Source organism: Hyaena hyaena, unplaced genomic scaffold, assembly GCF_003009895.1.
Source record: "Hyaena hyaena isolate Hyena2069 unplaced genomic scaffold, ASM300989v1 scaffold_219, whole genome shotgun sequence".
Classification (NCBI taxonomy): domain Eukaryota; kingdom Metazoa; phylum Chordata; class Mammalia; order Carnivora; family Hyaenidae; genus Hyaena; species Hyaena hyaena.
In genome coordinates this window covers 413,855-438,385 of record NW_024080850.1, presented here as the reverse complement: position 1 = coordinate 438,385, position 24,531 = coordinate 413,855, and the positions used below count along the sequence as shown (strand labels likewise).

At 48.2% G+C, this 24,531-nt stretch overlaps 2 protein-coding genes across 5 annotated transcripts in view; one reads left to right on the top strand and one right to left on the bottom strand.

The window, feature by feature from the left end:
- The window catches only part of TXNRD2 (thioredoxin reductase 2), a 49,726-nt gene extending 34,360 nt beyond the window's left edge, over positions 1 to 15,366 (bottom strand). The window contains exons 1-7 of one of the 4 annotated variants that reach the window (XM_039242909.1): positions 15,259 to 15,366; positions 11,160 to 11,228; positions 3,526 to 3,582; positions 3,034 to 3,178; positions 2,335 to 2,409; positions 1,723 to 1,801; positions 1,087 to 1,149 (exon numbers count right to left, since the gene is read on the bottom strand). In XM_039242909.1, the coding sequence (XP_039098840.1) occupies positions 1,087 to 1,149; positions 1,723 to 1,801; positions 2,335 to 2,409; positions 3,034 to 3,178; positions 3,526 to 3,582; positions 11,160 to 11,228; positions 15,259 to 15,358 (588 nt within the window). In that variant the 5' untranslated portion in view covers positions 15,359 to 15,366. Of the gene's footprint in view, positions 1 to 1,086; positions 1,150 to 1,722; positions 1,802 to 2,334; positions 2,410 to 3,033; positions 3,179 to 3,525; positions 3,583 to 11,159; positions 11,229 to 13,062; positions 13,232 to 15,258 lie in introns of those variants that run through there. The other 3 variants (XM_039242910.1, XM_039242911.1, XM_039242912.1) reach the window with 3 other exon arrangements.
- The window catches only part of COMT (catechol-O-methyltransferase), a 22,546-nt gene continuing 13,366 nt past the window's right edge, over positions 15,352 to 24,531 (top strand). The window contains exon 1 of the mRNA XM_039242913.1: positions 15,352 to 15,468. The gene's annotated coding sequence lies outside the window, so the exon portion shown is untranslated. The remainder of the gene's footprint in view (positions 15,469 to 24,531) is intronic.

Genomic DNA, 24,531 nt, shown 5'->3' with positions numbered 1-24,531 from the left:
GAACACTTAAGTCCACAGAAAAACATGTACACACGAGTTCATAGCAGCATTATTCACAACAGCTCAAAGGAGAAACAACTCTGATGTCCATCAGTGGACAAGTGGACAAACACAGTATGGTCTACCCACACAATGTGTCATTATTCAGGCATAAAAAGAATGAAGTTCTAACACATGCTACAATGTGTGGATGAATCCTGGAAATTCTGCGGAGTGCAGGAAGCCAGTCACAAGGGCCACATGTTGTCAGATTCCATTTACGTGAAATGTCCAGAGTGGGCAAATCCATAGGGACAGAAAGCAGACTAGTGGCTGCCAGGGGCTGGGGAAGCAGGGAATGAATGGGCAGTGACCACTAACAGTACAAGGTTGCACAACCCTGTGAATATACTAAAACCCCCTGAATCGTACCCTTTAAAAGGGGGCATTTTATGGTATATAAATTTTATGTCAATTAAAAGCAAGATTTGTGGTAGCGGAAGGAAGAAAAGGCTTAATTAAGTCCCAGATGCTCCAACATTGCAAGGCTGAAGAGAAAAGGGAGAATCAGCAAAGCAAGATAAAGGAGAGCAGGTGTGGTGGTCTCAGAGCCACCTGAAGAGTAAAGTGACAGTTGCTCTTAGGATTCAGCAATATTGGGTCCCTGCTGACCTGCTTCTGTAGAATGGAGCTGAGAAAGAATTCGAAATAAAGGGATGCCTGGGTGGCTTAGTTGGTTCAGTTGATTAAGCATCTGACTCTTGATTTCGGTGCAGGTCATGATCTCGCAGTTTATGGGTTCAAGACCCACATCGGGCTCTGCGCTAGCAGCACAAAGGACTGCTTGGGATTCTCTCTCCCTTTCTCTCTTTCTACCCCTACCCCGCTCATGTGTATGCACTCCCTCTCTCCCTCTCAAAATAAATAAATTTTAAAACTGAAAAAAGAAAGAAAAGAAAAAGAAAAAGTGACCACAGTGAATATAGAAAAAAATAATTTTTTTAAGAAAAGAAAGAATGGGGATGTTGCTGGTGTGGGAAGCATGAGCTGAAGAGACCACGAATGTGCCCAGGGTGGCAGGGAAGGCTGTGTGCTGGGGACACTCACGTGGGTGGGGTACCTCGGTCGCCCTCCAGTAGCAATGACGATATGCTCAGCAGAAAGCAAAGTCTGGGAAGAAATCAAGGAAGCTGTGGTCACACAGATATACTGTGGTCATGCACACGTACTGTGGCACACAGATGCAGGGGCTCGGCTGCAGGCACCCCTGGCAGAGACCCACACTTTCCAATTGCAGTTCCTGCCCAGCAGTGCAGACCCTCCAGCCAGGAACTCAGAGGTCCCTTGGAGCTGGGAGCCCGTCAAGGGTCCTCAAGCCAGGAGGGGGCCCAGCAGAAGAGGGCAGGGAGACACTGTAACTCCAAACCTCACCCCCCACCCCCAGTTTATGGAGTACCCTGCAGGTGTCTCGTCTCCTCCAATCCCCACAAAATTCTGCAAGGGGTGTGACCACCCGTCCTGTGGCCCGGCGTAGTGGGCAGCCTGGCACAACGTGCATCTCAGTGATCCCTTTCATCGTTCATGGAGAATGACAACCGGCCTCAGAGGGATCTGCTGTCAATTCCAGCAGCACTTAGTACTGAGAATAGCACTGAGGATGAACGAAGCTGGAGTCAGCGCCCCAGGTCCTTGGAAGGGTCAAGACCGCCTGAGAGGAGCCACTCAGGACAGCTGGGCACTCACCTCTTTCCCACCTTTAGTGACACCACAAATCGTGTGCTTGTTGACAAAGCTGGCCTTGATGTTAAAGTACTCAACTTTTCTGCAAAATAAAAGTAAGATTGTCAAATATTTCCTCTGTAAATAGAGTGTCACCTATGGGATTAAATAGGGAGCAGATGGCTAAAAGGCTAGCGTGGACCCACAGCCCCCTGCCCGCAACTCAGGTGAAGCATGAAGTGGAAGGGAGGTAGCTGCCGTCTCCCCAAGGGTCCCCTGGACCATGGATCCCTGGAACTCCTGGACAGAAGCCAGCATGGTCCTGTGAGCCCAAGTACAGCCCTGGTGTGTGTGACAACAGAAGTGGCTGGGCCTCCCTCCCTTGTGCAGCCCTGGGCTCCAGCTGTCCCGCCAACGTGCCCCTCACTCCTTGCTACTCCAGGCTCTGCAGGTGCCAGCTTGCAGGGTGGCCTTCAGCTCACAGGGCACTCACCCCATCTGCTCCTCATGTGTGAGCCCCCACCCCATGGGCAGGGACTTCTCGCCTTAGCACTGCGGAGCCTCTGAGGACTAAGTGCTTGTCAAGGGATGAAATGACCCAGAGAGGGCTATGATGGCCTGGCGAGGCCTCAGTACCTCTCCTGCAGCTGCACCCGGTGCCCCCAGTTCAGGGATTTCACATGATTCTGAACAGCTTCTGCCATTTTCTTCCTATTAACATACAACGAGAGATGTGAAAAACAGCAACAGAAGTATTAACTATCGAGTCCCAATACAGACTGTCAGATGCAAACAGTGTGTTAGCAGAAATGCCAAGAAACAGTGATTCTAAAGGTAGAAAAATGTGACCTCCATCCCCATGGCCATGGCCTCTGTCCCAGGTTTGGGGGTGTAGGCCTTTGTACTCAGGGAAAACAGGGGCTTTGGGCCACAGACCCCAGGACACAGTGGTGGCCCTAAGTCTGGGTCATCTGAGAACCATGGAGGGGTCTGTGTGCAGCTCAGAGCAGCCCAAGTGCCACCTGTGGAACCTGAATCAGTTCCTCACTCCATACCAGTGGTCACTGGGGCCAGATCATCCTTTGTGAGGGTGTCCTGTGTGCCACAGGGCCTTTAGCAGCACCCCATAGATGTAGCAGCGCCCCCCCTAACCAGTGGTGATAACCAAAAATGTCTCTAGACTTTACCAAATGTTGGGGGGTAGGGCGCAGAGCTGTCCCCGGGTGAGGGCCTCTGTCTGATGGCACACTCCCATGAGGGCTAATGGAGCAGTTAACATCCCCCACGTCCCCCACGAGCAGCAGACAAGCACTAGGAGGGGGCAGGGCTCCTCACCAGTCATGCTGGACTGGCTGGGCCACATCCCAGCCGTAGTGGGGAGCGTCGCGGATCATGCCCCCCAGCAGCGCTGCCTGGTGCATCAGCTTCTTGGGGATGCAGCCAACGTTCACACACGTGCCACCGAGGCCCCACCTGGTGCCTGGCATGTTGGGAAGAGCATGTTTAGATTTGTATTCAGGGGGCTGGAAGTCTCTCCTGTTCTTCTACAGTCGTGTAGGATTCCTTGAAGTTATTGTTTGCAACTCAAACGCGCTCCAGGTGAACCCTGTCCCATGAATTTATTCTCCATGATTATAGTCAGATTCGTTTTTAAGTCAGAATGAGGAACTTTACATTAATGGCGGCTTACTTGAGAAATAGGACCTGCGCCAGAGAGGCCGACTAGCAGTAGGTGACTGGTTCTGGGCTCAGCCACCCTTGTGCATGAACCAGGCCCCCTTCCTCCCTCTTCCCCAGCACACACAGCTCCCATCTGGGGCTACTTACCTCTGGGGGAAGGTTCCACATAGTCTATCACTGCCACTTTCTTTCCCAGCTGAGCGGCTGGAAAGACAAAAAGAGTGAGAAGGTGGGCAGCCACTCTGGGGCTGGGGCTGAGGCCCCTAGGGGTCCATGAAGACCCGAAGAGGGCAGGGAAGGACCAGGGCCAGCAGCTGCCCACCAGCTCTGCACCCAGCTCTCCCCACCGTCGGCTGCCCATAGCTGTGCTGCCCATAAGTGGGAACCCTCAGGCCTCTTCTTGACTGCAGCCTTCATAGAACCCACCATAGTGCCGGGACCCAGTGGGATGCCCACCCTCCTTCATACACCGACTACAGCCCTCCCTTGCCTTCTGCCGCACCTGGCTCCAAGCCCATACATTCAGCATAAGCCTGGGGCTCACCCAGAGTATACTTATATGCATCACAGGAATATTCACCTCCTGGGAGAGGCCTCAGACTCAGAGCTTCCCCTGGTTCTCTCCCCAGACCTACCCAGTGGACTTGTTCACCTCCTCTCTTCCCCACTGGACACCATGGGGGGCTTCCACCCAAGGTCTACCCTTGTGGCCATTTGCCGCTTCATTCTCAAGGTGAGGAAATGGAAGTTCAGAAGGTCGAATGGCAGGTTCAGGATCAGCCAGCCCCCAAAAGGGGACGGAGACCTGGGCTCCAAACTGCACCTCCTGCCTGGAGTCCTCTGGCCTTCCCCACTGGCTGTCAGCAGGTTCCTCCCAGGGCCACGGCTCCCAGGTTCAGACCCTGTTACCCATTAGCCAGGGATCATTGAAGGGCTTCCCCTTGGCTTGCCTGGGGAATTACATCGCCAGCCTGGGCTCTGGACTTGACTGCCCCTGAGGGCATGCCCGACCTAAACATCGTGACTCATGAGTATTTGACATACTACAATTCATGGCCATCAACCAAGATCAGAACAAAGTTTTAGAAGCCTTCCTGTAAAAACCCATTTTGCTCAACAGACTAACGATGCGATTGCTTTGCTTATTTTAGAAACAAGGAGGACTCTTCAAACATCTGATGTCCATCTCTCCCATCTGACCACAATAGAGCAACAGGGACTGAATATACCCTCCCATCTAAGACAACCAAAAATCCAGATGATATACACAAAATAAGGGTTTCAAGAAACTGAACATCAGAAGACCAAGGAGAGTGATTCTTGGGAAGATAGGAAACAAACGAGGTGAGCCTCACAACTGGAGAGTCTCCAGGATCCAGCACAAAGAGGAGGCCCAGGCAGAGCCCACCAGACTCCATGGCGGAGGAGAGAGGCTGGGAGCCTGGGGAGACTGAGGCAGCCAGCGCTTCTGGGACAGAGGACCAGAGAGGAGAAAGCTGCACAGAACTGCAGACATCTGATCAGTGCACGTGTGTGAGGAATTTACCCGAAGCCAGGAAAGAATCATCCAGAAAGACCAAAGGAGACAGTGGTCATGTAGTGAACAGGCACTGTTCCCAGAAGGCAGGCTGGACAAAACACACGATTCCTGGGGAGCTGTAGAAGTATCAAGGTCAGATCCACTCGCTGAGAATGACTGGGCACAGCTCTGGACCCGCCTACTAATAAATCTTCAAAAAAATTTTTTAAATATTCACTTATTTATTTTTGAGAGAGAGAAAGAGCACAAGTAGGGGAAGGGGCAGAGAGAGAGGGAGACACAGAATCCAAAGCAGGTTTCAGGCTCCGAGAGGTCAGCTCAGAGCCTGACGCAGGGCTCGAACCCAGGGACTGTGAGATCATGACCTGAGCTGAAGTCAGATGCTTAACCAACTGAGCTACTCAGGTGTCCCTCGCCTAATAAATCTTAAGTGTAAGATGCAAAAGAATCAGACTCTCTTCCCTGCATCCCGGAACACACCCAAAAATGTATCTAGGAATCTAAAAATATCCAGAAGCCAGTAAGGGAAATTCAATCGAAAACCGTCAGGCATGCAAAGGAGCAGGAAAATACAAGCCATAAGAGAGAAAAGATCAGTCAGTGGAAACTGACCAAGAAATGACACAGCTGTCAGAATTAGAGGGAAAAAAAAGTAAAATGAGTACCGTAACTGTATTCTCCATGTTCAAAAAGTTAAGGAGCAACATGGAAGATATACAAAAGGACCCAGGTCGGATTTGTAGAGATGAAGATTACAATATAAGAGATAAAAAAGATATTGGGTGGGATTAATGTTATTAGCCTTGGCAGGCTTTTTTATTAGTGAACTTGGAAACATAGGAACAGAAACTTCTCAAAGTGAAGAGAGCACCTAGGAGCTGAGAGGCAACTTTTAGCCTCCTAATGTATATGTGATTAAAGTCTTCCAAAGTGAAGGAGGGGAGGGAAGACAGGAAAATTACCTGGAGAAATAATGATTGAAAATTCTCACAACTTAATGAGAATTAGAAATCCATGGGCCCAAGAAGCTCAAGGAAGTCTAGCAGAAAAATAATTGAGAACTACACCGGGGCACACCTCATTAAATTGCTCAAAACCAACGAAAAGAAAAAATCCTGAAAACCATTGAGGAAAAAAGACACACAATGAAGGAACACAGAGATAAAGTGGCAGCAAGAAACAATACAAGTGAGGGCCCCTGGGTGGCTCCATCAGTTGAGTGGCCAACTCTTGATTTGGCTCAGGTCATGATCCCAGGGTTGTGGGATTGAGCCCTGCGTCAGGCTCCATGCTGAGCCTGGGGCCTGCTTGAGATTCTCTCTCCCCCCTCTACTCCCACTCATGCATGGGCTTTCATGCTCTCTCGCTCTCTCTCTCTCTCTCAAATAACAAATGAACAAACAAAAAGAAATAATGCAAGTGAGAAGCCAGAGGGACAACATCTCCAGAGTAATAAAAGAAAGAAACAAACAAAAAACACAACTCTGTCTTCCTTGAATTCTCCACCAGAGAAAATATCTTTAAAAACAAAAGGCAAGATAAAGATGTCTTCAGACATACAAATGCTTGAAGAATTAATTACTCTTAAAGGCACATCGAAAGAAATGTTCACTGACATCCTTAGGGTAGAAGCGAAATAATGCCAAATGGAAACTTGGGTCTGTACAAAGGAAAGACAGCACCAGAAATGGTGACTACACAGGGCAGATCTGTAAGATTGTTTCCTCATTAGTTTAATCTTTTTTTTTTAATGTTTTATTTATTTCTAGGAGAGAGAGAGAGACAGCGTGAGCAGGAGAGGGTCAGAGAGAGAGGGAGTCACAGACTGAAACAGGCTCCAGGCTCTGAGCTGGCAGTCAGCACAGAGCCCGACGCGGGGCTCGAACCCACAAACCGCGAGATCATGACCTAAGCAAAAGTCGGACGCTTAACCGACTAAGCCATCCAGGCGCCCCTAGTTTAATCTTTTTTGAAGGTAACTGTTTAAACAAAAAATAGCAATGTGTTATGGGGCTTATAACATGTAAAAGTAAAATATATGACCACGTAGGATAAAGGCTGGGAAGGGAGAAAGGGAAGCATCCTACCATACTAAGGTTTTTGTACTACGTGTGAAGTGGGACAATATCATTTGCAGGTAGACTGTGACAAGTTCAAGGTGTCTACTGCAAACCCCAAGGCAGCTACCTTTCACCCTATGTATACATGAACTCAAAATGGACCAAAGGCCTAAGTGTCAGAGCTGAAACTGTAAAAGTCTTAGAGGAAAACATAGGCACACATCTTTTTGAGCTTGGGTAAAACAACTGTTTCTCAAACACCAAAAGTATAGCAACGGAAGAAACAAGAAGTAAACCGGACTTACATCCAAATTAAAAATGTGCTACAAGAAAAGTGAAAAGATAATCCATGGAATGGAAAAAAGTATTGGCAAATCATACACCTGATAAGGGTTTAGTGTCCAGAATATATTTATGTAAGAATGTGTAACATAGGAGGCACCTGGGTGGCTCAGTCCATTCAGCGTCTGACTTCATCTCAGGTCATGATCTCATGGTTTGTGGGTTTGAGCCCCACATCGGGCTCTGTGCTGACAACTCGGAGCCTGGAGCCTGTTTCAGGTTCTGTGTCTCCCTCTCTCTCTGCCCCTCCCCTGCTTGCACTCTGTCTCTCAAAAATAAAACAATAAGCATTAGAAAAACTTTTTTAAAGAATACAATCTTTTCAAAAAATGGGCAAAACTTCTGAGTAGACATTTATTCATAGACATGCAAATGGCCAAGAAACACATGAAAAGATGATCCGTGTCATTAATCGTTAGGAAAACACAGATCAACCACAACGAGGTACCATTTGAACACCTACTTAGGAGAGTATGATAAAAAAAAAAAAAAAAAAAAAAAAGATAACACATGCTGGTGAGCATGTGGAGAAATCTGAACTTTCCTGCATTGCTGGTGGGGACATAAAATGATGCAGCCACTTTGGAAAACAGTCTGGCAGTTCCTCAAAAGGTCAAACCGTATCGTTCCCCAATTCCACTCCTATGTCTCTACCCAGGAGAAAGGAAAACAGGCCCACAAAAATTGGCGCACGAATGTTCCCAGTACCATTATTCACAAAAGGCAAAAAGCAGAAACAACCCGAATGTCCATCAACAGACAAGTGGATAATAAAATGTGATCTGTCCTTGCAATGGAATGATATGCAGCCACTGAAAAGGATACAGTACTAGCACATGCTGTGTGGCGGATAAGCGCTGAAAACATCATAGTAAGGGGAAGATACAAAGACAAAAGGCCACATATTTATATGAAATGTCCAGAACAGGCAAATCCACAGAAACAGAAGGTGGATTCGTGGTTAGTGATTAGTGGCTGCCTGGGGCTGAGGAGTGCCTGCTAATGGGTACAGAGTCATTTTGGGGGGTGGTGAAAATTTCTACGACTGATGTGGTGATAGTTGTAAATATATCACTGTGCATATACTAAAAATGACTGAATTATACATTTTTTAAAAGTAGGCTTCCTGCCCAGCACAGACCCCAAAGCAAGGCTTAAACTCATGACCGAGAGGTCAAGGCCTGGAGCTGAGATCAAGAGTCAGACGCTTAAATGGCTGAGCCACCCAGGCACCCCTGAATTATGCACTTTAAATGAACAAATAGTATGGTATATGACTTAATCTCAAAAAAAGCTGTTAGAAAATGTATGAAACACTTCAGGATAAATCTGATGAAAGATGTGGAGACCTGTACGTTTAAGACTACAAAAGACTGGGGCAATAAATGAAAAACTACTTAAAGAAGAGATATGCTACATGACCCAGCTGTTCTACTTTTAGGCATTTATCCCAGAGAATTGAAAACATGCATCCACACCAAGACACAAACCCAAATGTTCATAGCAGCACCATCCACAATAGCCCCAAACTGCAAACACCCCAAATGTCCACCTATAGGTGACTGGACCAAGATAATGTGGTGTATGCAAACTAGAGAATACTAATCAGTAATAGAAAGGAATGAACTCTGGATGCACACAGCATCATAGATGAATCCCAAAATAATTATGCTATGGGAAGAAAAAGCCAGAGATGTTAAGAACACATTCTGCATGATCCCATCTTGTATAACGGAGATTCTAGAAAATGCAAATGAATCTCTAGTGAGAGAAAGCAGATCTTTGGCTGTCTGGGGATGCAGCAGAGAAGGAGCGGCAGGAGGGGTTCCCAAGGTTTGAGGACACTTTGGGGTTTGTTATGGGCTAAGCCATGTCCCCTCCAAATTCATGTTGGAGCCCAAACCCCCAGAACCTCGGCACATGACCTTATTTGAAGACGGGGTCTTTATAGAGGTTAGAATTAAGACCACGGGGTGGGCCCCATTCGGATCTGACTGATTTCCGTATAAAAAGAGATTAGAATACAGACACACAGAGGAAAGACCACATGAGGACACGGGGGGGGGGGGGTGGGGTAATGAGGAAAAAATGTAATAAGAAATAAGGGCCCAGGTCCTGATTGATTGGTATCCTTGTAAGAAGAGATTGAGACCCAGACTGGCAAGCGCACAGAAGGAAGACCGGGTATGATGGGAGGGAAATGACAGCCATCTACAAGCCAAGGACAGAGGACTCAGAAGAAACAACCCTGCTGGCACCTTCATCTCGGACTTCCGGCCTCCAGTGGGGAAGTACATTTCTGCTGCCAAGCAGACTGTGGTTCTTTGGGACGGCAGCCCCAGCAAACTAATACGGGAGTGATGGACACCCTCACTAGCTTGACTGTGGTATTTGGCTTCACAGGTGTGTACATATGTCAAACCGTATCAAGTTTTCCACTTTAAATATGTACGGTTCATTTTATGTCAATTATATCTCAGCAAAGCTATAGAAAACTGCAGTCATCCACAGGGAGAAATGCCACTGTTACAAAAGGCAAAGACAGACCTGGGAACTGCTGCAGGTTAGCAGAGAAGTACTTCTACAGATAAGACACTGGAATGGACACGACATCCAGGGCTTTCTTCTGCTATAAGGGACATCCCTGGTACAACTGACTGTACGCTGTTTCTTGGGGTGGCTCTGTGGTCCTGTGGGATGAGGACCTCGTATCCCTGGGTGGGTCCCCATATCAGCTGAGAGACTTCCCAGGTTCTTGCGCCCCTCCCCCTCTCCTCCCCCTCCCCCCCTCCCCCACTGCAGGCCGGCACACTCCTCTGCCCCTCAGGGCAAGAGCAGTGGACAGCAAATTTCCTTTATGCCAACTGTGATTCTAAAGCCCAGGATCTGATGTCAGAGAGCTGTAATTACGCCGTCAGGGTGCCTGCTCAACTCCCTCTTGTTTTGGGCCCTATTTCTCTCCTGTCTTCCCCCCTCCCTCATCCACATCTGCCTCCTTATCATTTAGACAGGCAAGCAGACTGCTGGGCACTCCTACGGCAGAGTGCAAAGCCCCCAGTGAAATGATGGCCGTCTGTTCAGCACCCAGATTGGTGGCAAACTGCAACACGAGGTCTCTGGATGCCTCTGGGTCCAGCCCTCTCATTCAATACATCTTTACTGAGCACCCTGGGGTACCCAGGCCCATCTGGGTAGACACGGACAGCAGAACAAATCGTGCTCTCTGTGGGACAGTGCCAGGGCTAAGAACGAGGACAGTGGAGCTGGGAGCAGGGATCAGATGTGTGTTGGAGGGTGTAATTCTAAGTAGGGCCATCTCGGCAGCAAAGACTGAAGGAAGGTGAGTGAACCCCACAGCTAACCAGGCTGGCAAAGACCGGGCCAGGCCGGGCAGACAGCCAGGGTGAGGAGCAAGGCCAGGAAGACCTTCAGGAAGCATCTGCCAAACAGCAAGGCTGCCGGGGACTGGAGTGGAAGAGCGAGCAAGGGTGTGGGTGGTGGAAGGCACGTCAGATGGGTGGGGACAGATCCCATGAGGCCTGGGGCTGGAGCCCAAGAGGGCAGGCTCAGACCTGGGTGCTATCCTGGCTGCTGGGTGCTACATAGATAACTGGGGAGTAGCAGGGAGCAGGGCACAGTTATGGGGCTCCTGGGGTAACCCTGGCAAGGATGTAGGACCCCAGAGGCCAGCAGGCCAGCTACAGAGACAATGCATTCTGTGCATGGCCACTCAGGACACATCTCCACCCACCTACGAGAACAATTCAGCCCTCTCCAGGGGTCCCTGAAAGCTCAGAGGCCCCGCCACACTGGCAGGATGCAGGGCACAGGACACATACCTTCCTTGGCACAGGCCAAGCCACCAGATCCCCCACCAATCACCAGGAGATCGTAGTCCTGCCTCCCTGCTGGAGAAAAAAGTGAGAGGTAAGAGGAAGGGGCAGGACAAGTCTGGGGCATGGATCCACAAGACGACATGTGATTTCCAAAGGACAAACAGCTCTGCCTGGTTAAATGTGGTACGGGATCTGTTCTGTAGAATCGGAGCCCCGATGGTCTGGGGTGATAATATATCACATACCGGGGCAGAAGGCAACGATGGCATCCATCATCAGCACAAATCCTGAAACTAAGCAATGGCAGGTGAGTTTGGCCAAGGGTGTGTAATTGCTTTTGCAACAACGATCAGGTCAAGAAGAAGGTAATTCAACTGGCAGCACTGCTCTGAACTTACACTTCACCCAATGTTCTAAGCCAGGCATGGGATTAAAGAACTTTTCTTGAAAGGTGCTTGGGTGGCTCAGTCAGTTGAGCGTCCAACTTCAGTTCAGGTCATGATCTTGTGGTTTGTGAGTTCCAGCCCCATGTTGGGCTCTGTGCTGTCAGCCTGTCAGCACAGAGCCCATTTTGGATCCTCTGTCCCCCTCTCTCTCTGCCCCTCCCCTGCTCATGCTCTCGCTCTCTTTCAAAAATAGGAATTACCAAAAATCCCAAAAAACAAAAACACTTTTCTTGAGTCTGTCTTTCATTTGTAACGGTCACCTTTTGCTCTGAGTGAAAACATAAAAAGCAGTCCCTGCATCAGGCAGCACACCCTGGCCTCTCAGAGTGCCTGGTGCGCTGTGGGCCTTGGGGGAGAAGTGACTGTGAAATGCCTCTTGGGCTCACCATGGTGTCACCTTGGAGGCAACACACAGTCCACTCCCACGCCCAGCACACAGGGCCGCTCACATCTTTCCTGCCTTGTGGAAGATGTTATCTATCTCTTCTGTAAACTGCTGGCATGGAAAGCAGACAAGAGGCAGTGAGAAAGGTGGGGGGTGGTGAGCAAAGGAATGGGTGGGAGGTAGGTGAGGAGCAGGTGTGGCTGGCTGGTGAAAGCTCTGACCCAGGGCCCATGCTGGAGATGCCCAGCACCAGGCACTGGCCTATTCCCTATAGAGAAAGGAAGAAAGAGCAGAAAATAACCAGTACACAGAATGGGAGCAGGGGTCAGACTGCTGCCAGCGTGTCCAGAGCTGCCCACTGCTCCTGGGCGAAGCACAGGATCCTGTGATCAAATAAGGGTCTGGCATCCAAGGCCAGCACAGCTGGCCACACTGGAACCTGCCTTCGTGGCCACCTTGACCTTTCTGGTAGGCAAGTCTGTAGAGAATACTCCTGAAGACCTGCACCCCTCAGGGACCCCGGCTCTGTAGATGCCCCACAGACTGGGTCCAGAACATATGCTCTGCAAGGACACAGGAGCTCAGTTGAGCCTAGAGGAGGCCCTGGCTTGCAGTCAGTGAAGCTAGGGGAGTCGCCACCAGGAGCCTGTGTCCAGGGGCTCAGCTGGGGGCCTGCTGCCAGCCTGCCCTGTAGAGAGGCCCCACTGCACCCACCCCAGAGCCAAGCCCACCCCAGTTTCTGTCCTGCATGCGGCATTTGAGGGCACCTGCAATGCGTGCAGAGGCACACATGGGATTGAACCGAGCCACAACTTGGTTCAAACAGCCAGTCCACGGTGGACCTAATTCCAAATTCAACTCAAGGGCTCCAAAGGGGACTAAAGTTTGTCAGTTATTCTGGTGGTGTTGATATGAGCCCAAAGAACTGAGGACAGACTGCTGGTTGGAGACAAGCTACTGCTGGGCTGTGAGGACCACACACCTACGGGGCAGGGCAGCGCCTCTCTTCCTAGCTGTCCTGTGGTGAACGAGCTGGGGGGACACACTAAGATTTTGCCCAGGAGAACGCCCTTACCTTCCATTGCAGGTGCTGGTGCTGGTCCTTCTTGCTGACAGAACAGGTCCCTGCAAGCTCCTAGTGTCCCCAGACCCACACCATGTCCCCTTTGCCCGCTATCAGGCAGAGGGCAGGGAGAGCAACTGGCTGTGTAGATTGCCAGCTTATCCTTGGTTTGCCCTCCGAGCCTGCCGTGCACACCCAGGAGCCTCTCAGTCTGATAAACACGTGGAAGAAGAGGTCAGCAGAGGAACTTTCTGCTAAGCGTAAGAAATCTGCCTTTAAACCTGCAGGAGGGTTTGGGTACCCTGCCAGGAGGAAGGACCCTCAAGGGCCTGTAAGGCAGATGAGGTGGATGCTGCTCTGTGGGGGTTACCTGGAACACACTTGTGCACTCCGGTGCCCTGGGCGGTCTCACAGCCTTCCCTTCCCCACTGCACATTCAGGGCTCAGTCCTGGTAAGGTCTGTCTCCAGTTTGTTCTGAGCCCATTGTCTTTTAATTTTCTGCTCCCCCTCTGAACCAGGGGCCTGGCCCCCAGCAAGTGTGGCAGGGCTGAATGAACAATGCACTGCTTTGGGAGGGCAAGCAGAGGCCTTCCTGTGTGTCCACAGGCACACTGGCCACCCCAGGGAGCCACGTTGGGAGTCCCTTTGTGACTATTACCCCATCATGCATCCTTCCTGGTAACAGGTGTTAGGAGACAGATGACACTAGCAGCAGTGTCATTCCTGTTCCGGAGTGGCATGGGCCACCCCCAAGCCTGGGACGAGGCAGGTGCCTTCCTGCTCTCAGACGGAAAGCTGCGGTTGAGATGGAGGAGGCTCAAAATTAGCCCTGGGCATCCTTGTTGGGGGTTGGCACTGTGCCCAGGCCCTGTCAGCTCCCCATCACTGCAGCTAAGCTCCAGCCTTGGGGCTTCCTTCCCCTTGCTGCCCGAGGGCCAAGAGGCAGAATCTTTTGTGCTGCCCAGCTGGAAACAAAAAGCTCCACTCCAGGGCCACATCACTCTGCCCTAAGGCCAAGGTTACAGTGGCCTGAAGGCCCTGGGCTTGTGACAGCAGCAGCAGCAGCAGCAGCAGCTTCTGTTTACACATCTTTTACTCTTGCCAAGGGGGTGAGGGCCCCACTGCTGCATTTAATCCTCAGGAACTCATGAACGTCTCACCTGACTCATGCAGCAAGGAGGTTTTCAAAGAAGGATTGCCCTGACCAAAATCCCAGGGGTCAGCAAAGCCACCCTAAGAGCAACTCCATCTCCCCATCTCCCAGGACTCTGCAGGGCCACCTGACCTCCTAGGCGCTCTACGGCCACATGGTGGCACACAACTTTGCCCATCTATGCATGCTGTCAGCTTCATTCCACTGCCGGCCAAGCGCCTTGCCACTCTTCCTCCCACAGCCACCATCTCTGAAAGAGGCCTCCTCCCTTCCTTGCACAGGCCCCTCAATGCTCATTCCCCATGGGGGGTCATCCAGCGACAAGGTCTAGGGGTCGGTCACTGTGCAGGCATGTGGTGGGGAGATGTCATCACATGTGGGACTGGCCATGCCACCATGGCAGATGTGGTGGTCCTGCAGCCTGCTCTCGGCACCCTGTCCTGCAGGGCTGCGTGCCAACCTTCCCATAAGACCCAGCATGCAGCCCCTGCTCTGGAGCATGGTGCCATCCCGTGTCTGGTGTTACAATTAATAACCTGGTTTGGTTAGTGATCCTGGGTGGCTCCAGGAGGACAAGCCAGGTATTGTCCCCTCCCCAAGTCACCTGCACAGCACTGGAAGCAGTGAGTGCTTGGTGCCCATCAGTTTGGAAGCCTCCCGTCAATGATTCCAAGCAGGGCAAGTACTGAGCACCTGCGGTGTGTGGCCACTAGGCACTCGGGGAGGAGGTGCCCAGGTCTGACTAATGGGGTGTGCAGGTGATGGCGCTTGGTAACCTCAGGAGGTGTCACAACCACCATAATCACCAGGATTGTAGTTATATTTGGCTGGCGGTGGGGCTGCGAGCACAGATCATTTCACACAGCAGAACCTGCGGCTGCGTCCCGCAGCTGTTTCCCCATCTGGAAGGGGGACTGGAGTGCCTGGAAGCCTGCAGACTCCTGTCCCAGCCCAGAATGCTGCCCGCGCGGAGCCCTCCACGTAGACCACCGCTGGAGGACGCCCCCTTTCCCGGACGCCCCCCGCCCGGCGCAGAGAGCCCGCCCCGCCCTACCTGCTGCGCCCCTGGCAGCGCCCCGCACCCCGCCCGCCGTGGCACGTGTTCGCCACCGGAAGCGCCCGCCGGGTCCCCGAAGCGCAGCAGCCATCGCCATCACCGCCATAGCCGCGCGGGGCCTCTTGGGAGCCCGGGGCTGTCCGCGGCGCTGCCTGCGCCGGCCCGGGGCGCGTCCGCCTGGCCAAGGACGCCGCCGACCAAGGCGAGGTGAGTGAGCTGGAGGGCTGCGGGGATCCGGCCTGGGGTGGGGTTCTTCGGATCTGGGGCAGATCTGACCCGGGGTGGATCTGATCTGGGGTGGGGTGGGGGTCTTCGGACGTGGGCGGGGGGGGGGACCTCATCGGCGGTGGGAGTCTCCGGTCCCGGGGTGCATCTGATCGGAGGTGGGTTATTTGGGGATCTGTCCTGGGGTGAGGAACTCCGAATGCGGGGTGTGAAATTAGGAACCGTGTAAAAGGATCCGACATTGAGTGGGAGTCTCTGGACCGGAGAAGGGGCTGGGAGACCAGACTGTTGAGGGAGTAGGAGGTCTGTGTTGGAACGGAAAGGTCCGACTTGGGAATAAGGTTCCAGCCAAGGACAGGGGATCCGGCTTCCTATGGAGATCCAGATCCCAAGATGGGGCTGTCTCCCGGGGGAGTGCTTTGACTAGATGGGCTTGCAGAGTCGGGGCCTGAGTCACCATGGGAGGGTCACACTTGATCTTTGAGCTGGGATCAGACCCTTGGGAATGGGAGAATTATGGGCCTCAAGGCCTGGAGATGCTCAGTGACAAGTTTCCCCCTGGAGGCCTGATGGGCTGACCCCTGGGATACCTCCAGGCGTTTCCTTTCAGGGGAATGGGTTCCCTGAGGGACCCCAACACTGCAGCAGCTCTAGATCAGGGTGATATGGCCTCATCCCCATGGGAGAATGTTGAGAAAGAAGAGGTCACTCCAGAATGGACCTGTTACACCAGCCTTTCAGGTTTTAAAATTAGGGACATTTCTTGACCAATTGCCAATTGCGTGGGAATGAGCTTCCCTGACTGCCTGCTGCCTCCCAACCCCCAGAGGCGTTCTGAGGAGCAGTGTGGGGCCTAGTGGGGAGAGGAGTGTCATAGATGAACAGACCTGGTCACGAGTTACAGCAGTAAGGAGATTTTATCCAGTAACTACCAACAGTAGGGGAAAGAGCTGAGGTCCATTCGGATTTGCTTAGAGGCACTTGTCTTTTCAAAGGGAGAGTGTTTGGGGAATGAGGTTGGTAGGAGTCAGTCAGGGAAGTGAGAAGTTACAAAAAGTAGGAAGAGGAAGCTGGTACACGTGACACCCATCTGGTGTCAAGGCTCCCTTGCTCCCACAGAGACTGGGAGAAGGAGCCCTATCTTCAGGTGTTGGCTGGAACAGTCACTTCTTTTGGAAGCCTGGAGTTTTCTCTGGCATTTAAGGGGGCTAAGGTCATCCTAAGGATGCAACTTTGAACTGTTAGATGCTGTTTAGTGTTTGTTCAAGGCTTTATAGGCCAAGGTTGAGGCCTAGTTGAGAAGGAGGCTCAGAGGAGCCTGGATGGAGTTTGGTCAAGGAGAGAGTCTTTGGCAGGTCTCTGCCTCTTGTTAAAGCAAAGAAGAGATGTTCTTTCTGCTGAATAATATAATCCTGTTTTCCATTTGATCACCTTTTGTTGAACCATCTTATGGGACAGGGTAGTAGAGGATACTTGCTGGATGATGCCAGTGATCAGGCGTTTAATGAGGGGCATTTCTATGGAAACAGAAAGAAAAGCAAAGATTAATGGTTGAAGTTGACCGTAAGCCTGGTTTTTGAGTCCCACAGATGGCCAGTTGGCAAGAGTTTAGACATTGACCCCTAAACATCTTTAGAATGTGGAGTGAGGACCATGGTGGCAATCCAGTGGATTTCCCAGTTTGTAGTTTGAGTGTTTATGGTGATAGAGTGAAAGAGAGAGAGGTCCTAAAGGTGCAGTGATGAGATAATTGAAAAGCAGGGGGCTAAGACTCTCCAGGAGCTGAAATATCAGTCTCCCGGCTCAAGCCTCTTTTATTTTGCTATTTGTCTGATAACAGCAAGTACATACAACATAGTATTTGACATCTTGACAGGTCATGCACCCGCAGTGTATTCCATACTGGGTCATGAGTACATCTGGCAGCAGACAAAACGGGCTGGCCTGGCACCTGTATGATGTCCTTCTGGAGAGAACAAGTAGTCCCGACAGCGTTCCAATCTGGAAATGGAACTGCTTTCAGTTCCTTGTAGCTCTGTCCGTTTCCTTCAGGACATTCTTACAGTGCCTCTGGCTTCTTGTTCTCCACCAATATAGTATAGACAGCAGTGTCACAGTCAAGTCTATTTCCCCAAGCAGAGCATGGAAGATGTGGGAGTTCCCATGGACTCCTGAGTGGCCCATGCAGCTGCAGCTCCAGGAATGAAGGTGCACGCACGTGATTTGTTATGTGATGGGCTCTTTGAGAGTCATACCAAGCTGTCTTCATGCTTCAGCACGCGGGGCTTTTTCAGATCCTGGAGGAAAAAGGGCAGCAGCAAGACAACCGGAGTCCCAGGAAGGGTCTGGGCAGTCAGATTTTAGTTCGCAGTGATGCCAAGTCAGGAGGGAAGGGAGGAAAATTGGAAACATCACTTTGGAGAGTTGTAGCAAGATGCTGAAGGAAACTAGAAGAGCTGAGGGTTTGGTAAGGGCTGACAAAATATGTAAGATGGCAGGATGCAGTCCAGTTCACAGACAGTATAGTAAAAGCTCCCACACAATAAATAGGATTAGAGTCTGATAACCCACAATTTTGTATTATTTTTTTCCATTGAGACATAACATCTCCCTCTGTAGCCACTTCCCTTTTTGATCAAAGATGGCCACACAAATATTATTCTTGTTTACAAAATCATTCTGGTCTCATTAAATTTGGCCTGATTATTTACATAAGTGCAGCAAAAATGGGAATTGACCACATAAGGCTTGTTAAGTTTGCTTTGTAGAACTTTTTATGGGGAATCTCAGATTGGAATTTTAAAAGCCTTTCAAGTCTGGGAAGCCAAAGCAAGAACTCAGCATTAATCAGAGCTCACCTATAGATTTGAGTGAGTTCCTTTCTTCTTATGGTCCCCCAAATATCTTAGGGCTCCTGGGTCTGCCAGGAAGGGACTTTCCTTACTCACCCGTAAGGCTGGGAACTTCTGTAAGCCAAGTACAAGGCTGGTTTTTTCAAGAGGACTTTGTAAGCACTGCCTCCTTGTAAAGTTGACTACAGTTCTCGAAACTGTCTGGTCATGTCTGATTCCACGTATAATTTTCAAATATGACATTTTATATATACTTTACGTAACTTTTTCAAGTTATGTCCTATAAGAAAGGACATGTTCTTATTGAACCTACGCAAATAACTATATTGCCATGAAAATAAGAATACTTAATAATAGTTCCCAATTTTTGGAGGAATAGGGAGAAAAAGATAAATGCTTTGATTTTGTTTACAAAACTATTAACTTGCTAACGTGTTATGACTCATGGGTAGCTTAAGAGAAAAAAGAAGGGGCACCTGGGTGTTTCAGGCAGTTAGGTGTCTGACTTGATTTTAGCTCAGGTCATGATCTCACCGTTCGTAAGTGCGAGCTGCATTTGAGCCCCATTTGAGTCCCATGTTGGGCTTGGCTCAGACAGTGCAGAGCCTGCTTAGGATTCTGTCTCTCTCTCTTTCTCTCTCTCTCTCACTCTCCCTCTCTCTGCCCCTCCCCTACTTGCTCGTGCACACGCACCCATGCACTCAATCTCTCTCTCTCTCAAAGTAAATAAACTTTAAAATTAAAAAGGTGGGTTTTTTTTTTTGTCTTTTTTTTTTTTGTATACAGAAAATAGAATACTAAAGAGCCAAGAATATTCCAGGGAGCCTGGAGCCTGCTTCAGATTCTGTGTCTCCCTCTTTCTCTGACCCTCCCCTGCTCACGCTCTCTCTCTCTCTCAGAAATAAATAAAATGAAAAAAAGAGCCAACAATATTCCAGACTAAAGCCATAGAAAATTATGATCATCCTTTATCAGTTTATTCAGTTCCATGTAGTTAACTCTTGTCCTGCTTGATCTTGGTTAGTTTCATGAACCCATCAGTTTCTCCACTAGATTTCTGGAAAGCCTTAGTCCTGTGGGATGGTCTTAGAGTTACTGAAGTAAGGCCCTCAGAAGTCTGTACCCCAGGGTACCTGTCATATTCCTTACCATGGATCTTGGAGACAGTCCCTTTCGGTTGAAGACGAAGCACTCTGGCATGTAGCTGATTGCAAATGCTTTTGGAGAGTAGCAGGGTGAAACAAAAACTACCTGTGGGTGACAAAGACTTAAATGGCCGGGGGTTAAAGATTTGATGAGAGTCCCTTATAAACGCAACACCACTAGGACACCTGGGTGGCTTAGTTAATTGAGCTTCCAACTCTTGATTTTGGCTCAGATCGTTTATCCCAGGGCTTGAGCCTTGGGATTCTCTCTCTCCCTCCCTCTGCTCCTCTCTCCTATCACGTGCTCCCTCTGTCTCTAAAAAAAATGAAAAATATATTTCTTTAGCGTTTATTTATTGTTGAGAAAGACAGAGCATGAGCGGAAGAGGGGCAGGAGAGAGGGAGACACAGAATCTGAAGCAGGCTCCAAGCTCTGAACTGTCTTCACAGAGCCCGATGCAGTGGTCAAACTCACAAACTGTGAGATCATGACCTGAGCTGAAGTCAGATGCTTAATCAACTGAGCCAGCCAGGTACCCCTCTCTAAAAAAATTTTTTAAATAAATAAATAAATAAAATAAGTAAAAAACACAACTGACAATAAAACTTGGTCATTTCTATAACATACATACCATTTAAAATATAAACTGGAATTATGACTGATAATATCATACCAGGACATTCCTGGTCTGTGAGGGCGCTAGCAAATATATAGGAATTTTATATAACTTCCAACGTCCTTACATCAATAACATCTATTCATATAAATATCATTTTTGGAAGGTTGAGCCGCATGTATTATTTGATAGTGCCTTTCAGGAAATCCAATAGGTCAATTAAAATTAATAAGTTTAACATGTCTCTTTTACAAGGTGAAAGAAGAGATCCTTTGAGATCTTCCAGAGACCCTCTGGGAAATCCCAAAGCCAGTTTGAAATTGAGAAGATCATTTAGAATTTGATTTGGGAAAGGTAGAGTTGTCAAAAATGGCAAAAGTTTTGCACGCTTGACTAGATACGATCCCAGGTCATTGTGAAACGGTATTTGGTTATTTACTTAACCAAAGTGACAATAAAAAAATCGAAAAGTAAACATTGGAGATAACATGATTGTAAAAGCAAAAACAAAAAAACGAAACTTGGCTCTTTGGATAGTGAGAAGACTAGGTTCTCTTAAGTAATCAAGGACATGGTAATAACATGAAACACAGGAAATTATTTTGATAAGATAGAGGATCTTTATTTCCTCAAAAGGTAAAGATTGGTAAAGATTACTCAAAGGGTAAAGAAAAACCTTTTACATTTCCTCATTAAAAGCAGACCAGTGATCCAAGAAGTTTTGTTGTTTTAGTGGAAAGAAAACCAAACTCTAGTTCTGCATGAGGATGTTATTGACAGTAAAGCTCATTTCAAAAACTTTATATATAAAAATCCATTTAATCTTAGCCAGATCTCTTAACATGAAGTTCCTCTTACCACAAAGTTTCTGTAACTTTCTATATCCATTCAGATTTTTGTCCTATACTTTCCCCTTTTGAAAATGTAACCCCAGGATAAAATCACTAGCCTTCTTTCCTTAAGAAAAACAAATCCTACATTCTTTGCATACTTTTCATGTGAAACACCTCTTACTTTTCTCACATTCTTTGTTTACAAAGTTCTTTCCCTTTGCTCTTATTGTTTCTAGTAGTTGTTTTATTTTCGTATACTGATTACAGTTTTTAGCCATTCGCAAACTTTATTTTACAGATAAAACTAGGAAGTAGATAATTGTGATTTGTCAGCCATACACCCATATTCTGTACCAGATTAGCAAATTTTATGAATATGTGATGTCGTAATCTGTAGAGGTATACACTCTGAATAGTACAAAAATTTTTTTAATGTTTTATTTATTTCTAGGAGAGAGAGAGAGAGACAGCGTGAGCAGGGGAGGGTCAGAGAGAGAGGGAGTCACAGACTGAAACAGGCTCCAGGCTCTGAGCTGGCAGTCAGCACAGATCCCGACGCGGGGCCCAAACCCACGAACCGCGAGATCATGACCTAAGCGAAAGTCGGAGGCTTAACCGACTAAGCCACCCAGGCGCCCCTGAATAGTACAAATTTTTTTTAATGTGGCAAGAAGAACATATTTATTAACAGACCCAAGTATCATTAGCTTCTCTGTACCATATAAAAACAAGTCAAAAGTATAAAACTTAAACTATAATTAGTAATGAATGTCCCAGCACTTTACCTTATGTAAAAATTAGATACTCAAAGAATATCTATTATGTAATTTAACTTGGTATAACTCCAAGGTTACAAGTTACCAGAAAGATTTTGAAGACAGTTTTTAGGCAGATACATATGTATATTAGCTATATATATATATTTTTAAAGTAATTTCTTAGCCACATATATATGTGTGTGTGTATGTGTGTTATATATATGTATATACATAATCTTAGCCATATGTGTTGTATATATGAATGTGTATATATACTCTGTGTGTGTGTGTGTTTATATATATATATATATATATATATTTTTTTTTTTTTTTTAAAGCAATCTCTACCCTGACCATCGGGCTTGAACTAATGACCCCAAGATCAAGAGTCACTTGCTCTCTACCAACTGAGCCAGCCAGGTGCTCCTAGACAGATATATTATAAAACACAATGATTGTTAAAGTAAAGTTTGTCAGAATAGGAACTCAGTTTGATGAAAATCAGATTTATCATTTGTACAATCCTAAACATTGAGTAGATAGAATATTAACTTATTTGGCTAGTATACCAAAGTTGAATAAAAATGTATATTTGCAAGGCACCTGGCTGGCTCAGTTGATGAAGTGTGTGACTCTTGATCTTGGCGTTGTGGGTTCAAGCCCCACACTGGGTATAGACATTACTTAAAAATAAAATCTTTAAAAAATGTATGTTTGCATTCCATGTAATGTGATAACACTAAAGATATACCTGTTTCATTAAGTCAACAATAGGAAGCCAGTCTTCTTTGTCATAGATTATCCAAATTATGTAAACTTGAAAAACAGTTGAGTTGATTCTTATAATTCCGGGAGTTTTGGGGAGGATTTAGTTTATTTAAGTACTTATTTTTCTCCAAGCCAATTAGGATAGGACTACATACATGTGCATGTGTATACATACATACATACATAAACATAAACATACAGATTCAAATAGAGATCTTATTTTGTTTAAAAATTTTGGCCATGCATCAGGCATAAATAGAATTATACAAAACTCACTAGTTTATATGAGTTGGACCTTATGTTTCTGGCAGATGGAACAGGTTAGTTACCTGTTCAATAGGAGGCTAAATCTTTTCACCAATGTTCATGGAGGTGGCCTTTAAGATCTTTTTGCCCTGATATATAATCTTATGGAGGCCATGGACTAAATGTCTGTTTCCAGTTTGCTTTTTTTGTTCTTTTTCAACCCTGGGTTGTTACTTCTGGGGGTCCCTGAGTCCTTTGAGAGCCCCTAGTGGGTCAAGGGGTCTACGTGCCAGTGACTATGGGAGCTGAGAGGCTGGAGGGAAGGGGAAGGTATGGTAGGGTGGGCTGGGAGGAGAAGGGAGGGGATGGAAGGGAGCTGGAGAGGAAGCAAAGGTGGTATGGAAGGAAGGAAGAGCAGAGGGGATGGAAGGGAGAGGTCTCACAGGAGCCACTAAGGGGAGATCTGCAGTTTCCCACGGAAGCCATTGAAGTTCCAAATTATCCTTAGTAAAGTCATGCCAACAGGAAAGGAAGCAGACAGAATTAGCACTATGGTGGCACACTGTCAGCAGGGGTGCAAGAAGGGGGTTTCAGGGGGTACCTGGGTGGCTCATTCAGTTAAGCGTCCGACTCTTGATTTTGGCTCAGGTCATGATCTCATGGTTTGCCCCACATCAGGCTCGCACTGTCAGCAGAGCCTGCTTGGGATTCTCTCCTCCCTCTCTCTGCTCCTCCCTCCGCTCATGCTCATGCTCTCTCTCTCAAATAAATAAATAAACATTAAAAGAAGACAAAGGAGAAGAAGGTTTCAGTCGACTAAGAAGCTCCTATGGGAGGAACAGGATCAATGCGGGAGAGAAAAAGACCTCCCCAGAAGCCAGGAAGGACTTCCAGCCCAAGAGCTAGCTTCTGGAAGCTTGGCCTTCCCCCCAGCCTCCAGAGTATATTCAGTATCAGAATCAAAATCTGTCCTCAATGCTGTAATGGACATTTGTTGGGAGCACTGGATCAGGAGTCGAAATCACTACCAGACCAGTGAGCAGTAAGCAGCAGACCAGAGATAGCACAAAGGTCCCCGTGGACGCTGCCATCCAGCCTTTGAAGAGTGAAATGGGGAGTCCGTGTTCAGCTTGCACTCAGGCACAGGGCTGAAACCTGACAGTTGTTGGGGCTTTGCTGATCATGCCCACAAGCTGCCAGAACTTTTCTAGTTCCCAGGCAGAGCGGGATCTTGGGCTCTATTCTGTAGGGCTGGCCTATGGAGCAGGTGGCTAAGTATCCCTCCCCACATGCTCACCCTGGCAAGCATCTCCTGGCCCACTTCACCCCAGCCCTTTTTGTCTTTCCCACAAGGATCCTAGCCAGTCCGCCTATTTTTGCCCCGAGAATGTACTGTGCACTCTGAGACCTACCCTCCATTCAGAGCCGAAACAGCTGGCCCTGCTTCTAGTGTATGAGCCTGTCGACCAGAAGGCGATCTGGGGCTATGGTAGGGGTCCTTCAAGAAACAGGTGCCAAGTCTGTTGGTGGGAATGCAAACTGGTGCAGCCCCTCTGGAAAACAGTGTGGAGGTTCCTCAAAAAATTAACAATAGAACTCCCCTGTGACCCAGCAATAGCACTGTTAGGAATTTACCCAAGGGATACAGGAGTGCTGATGCATAGGGGCACATGCACCCCAAGGTTCATAGCAGCACTCTCAACAATAGCCAAAACATGGAAAGAGCCTAAGTGTCCATCAACAGATGAATGGATCAAGAAGATGTGATTTATCTATACCATGGAATACTACATGGCAATGAGAAACAATGAAATCTGGCCATGTGT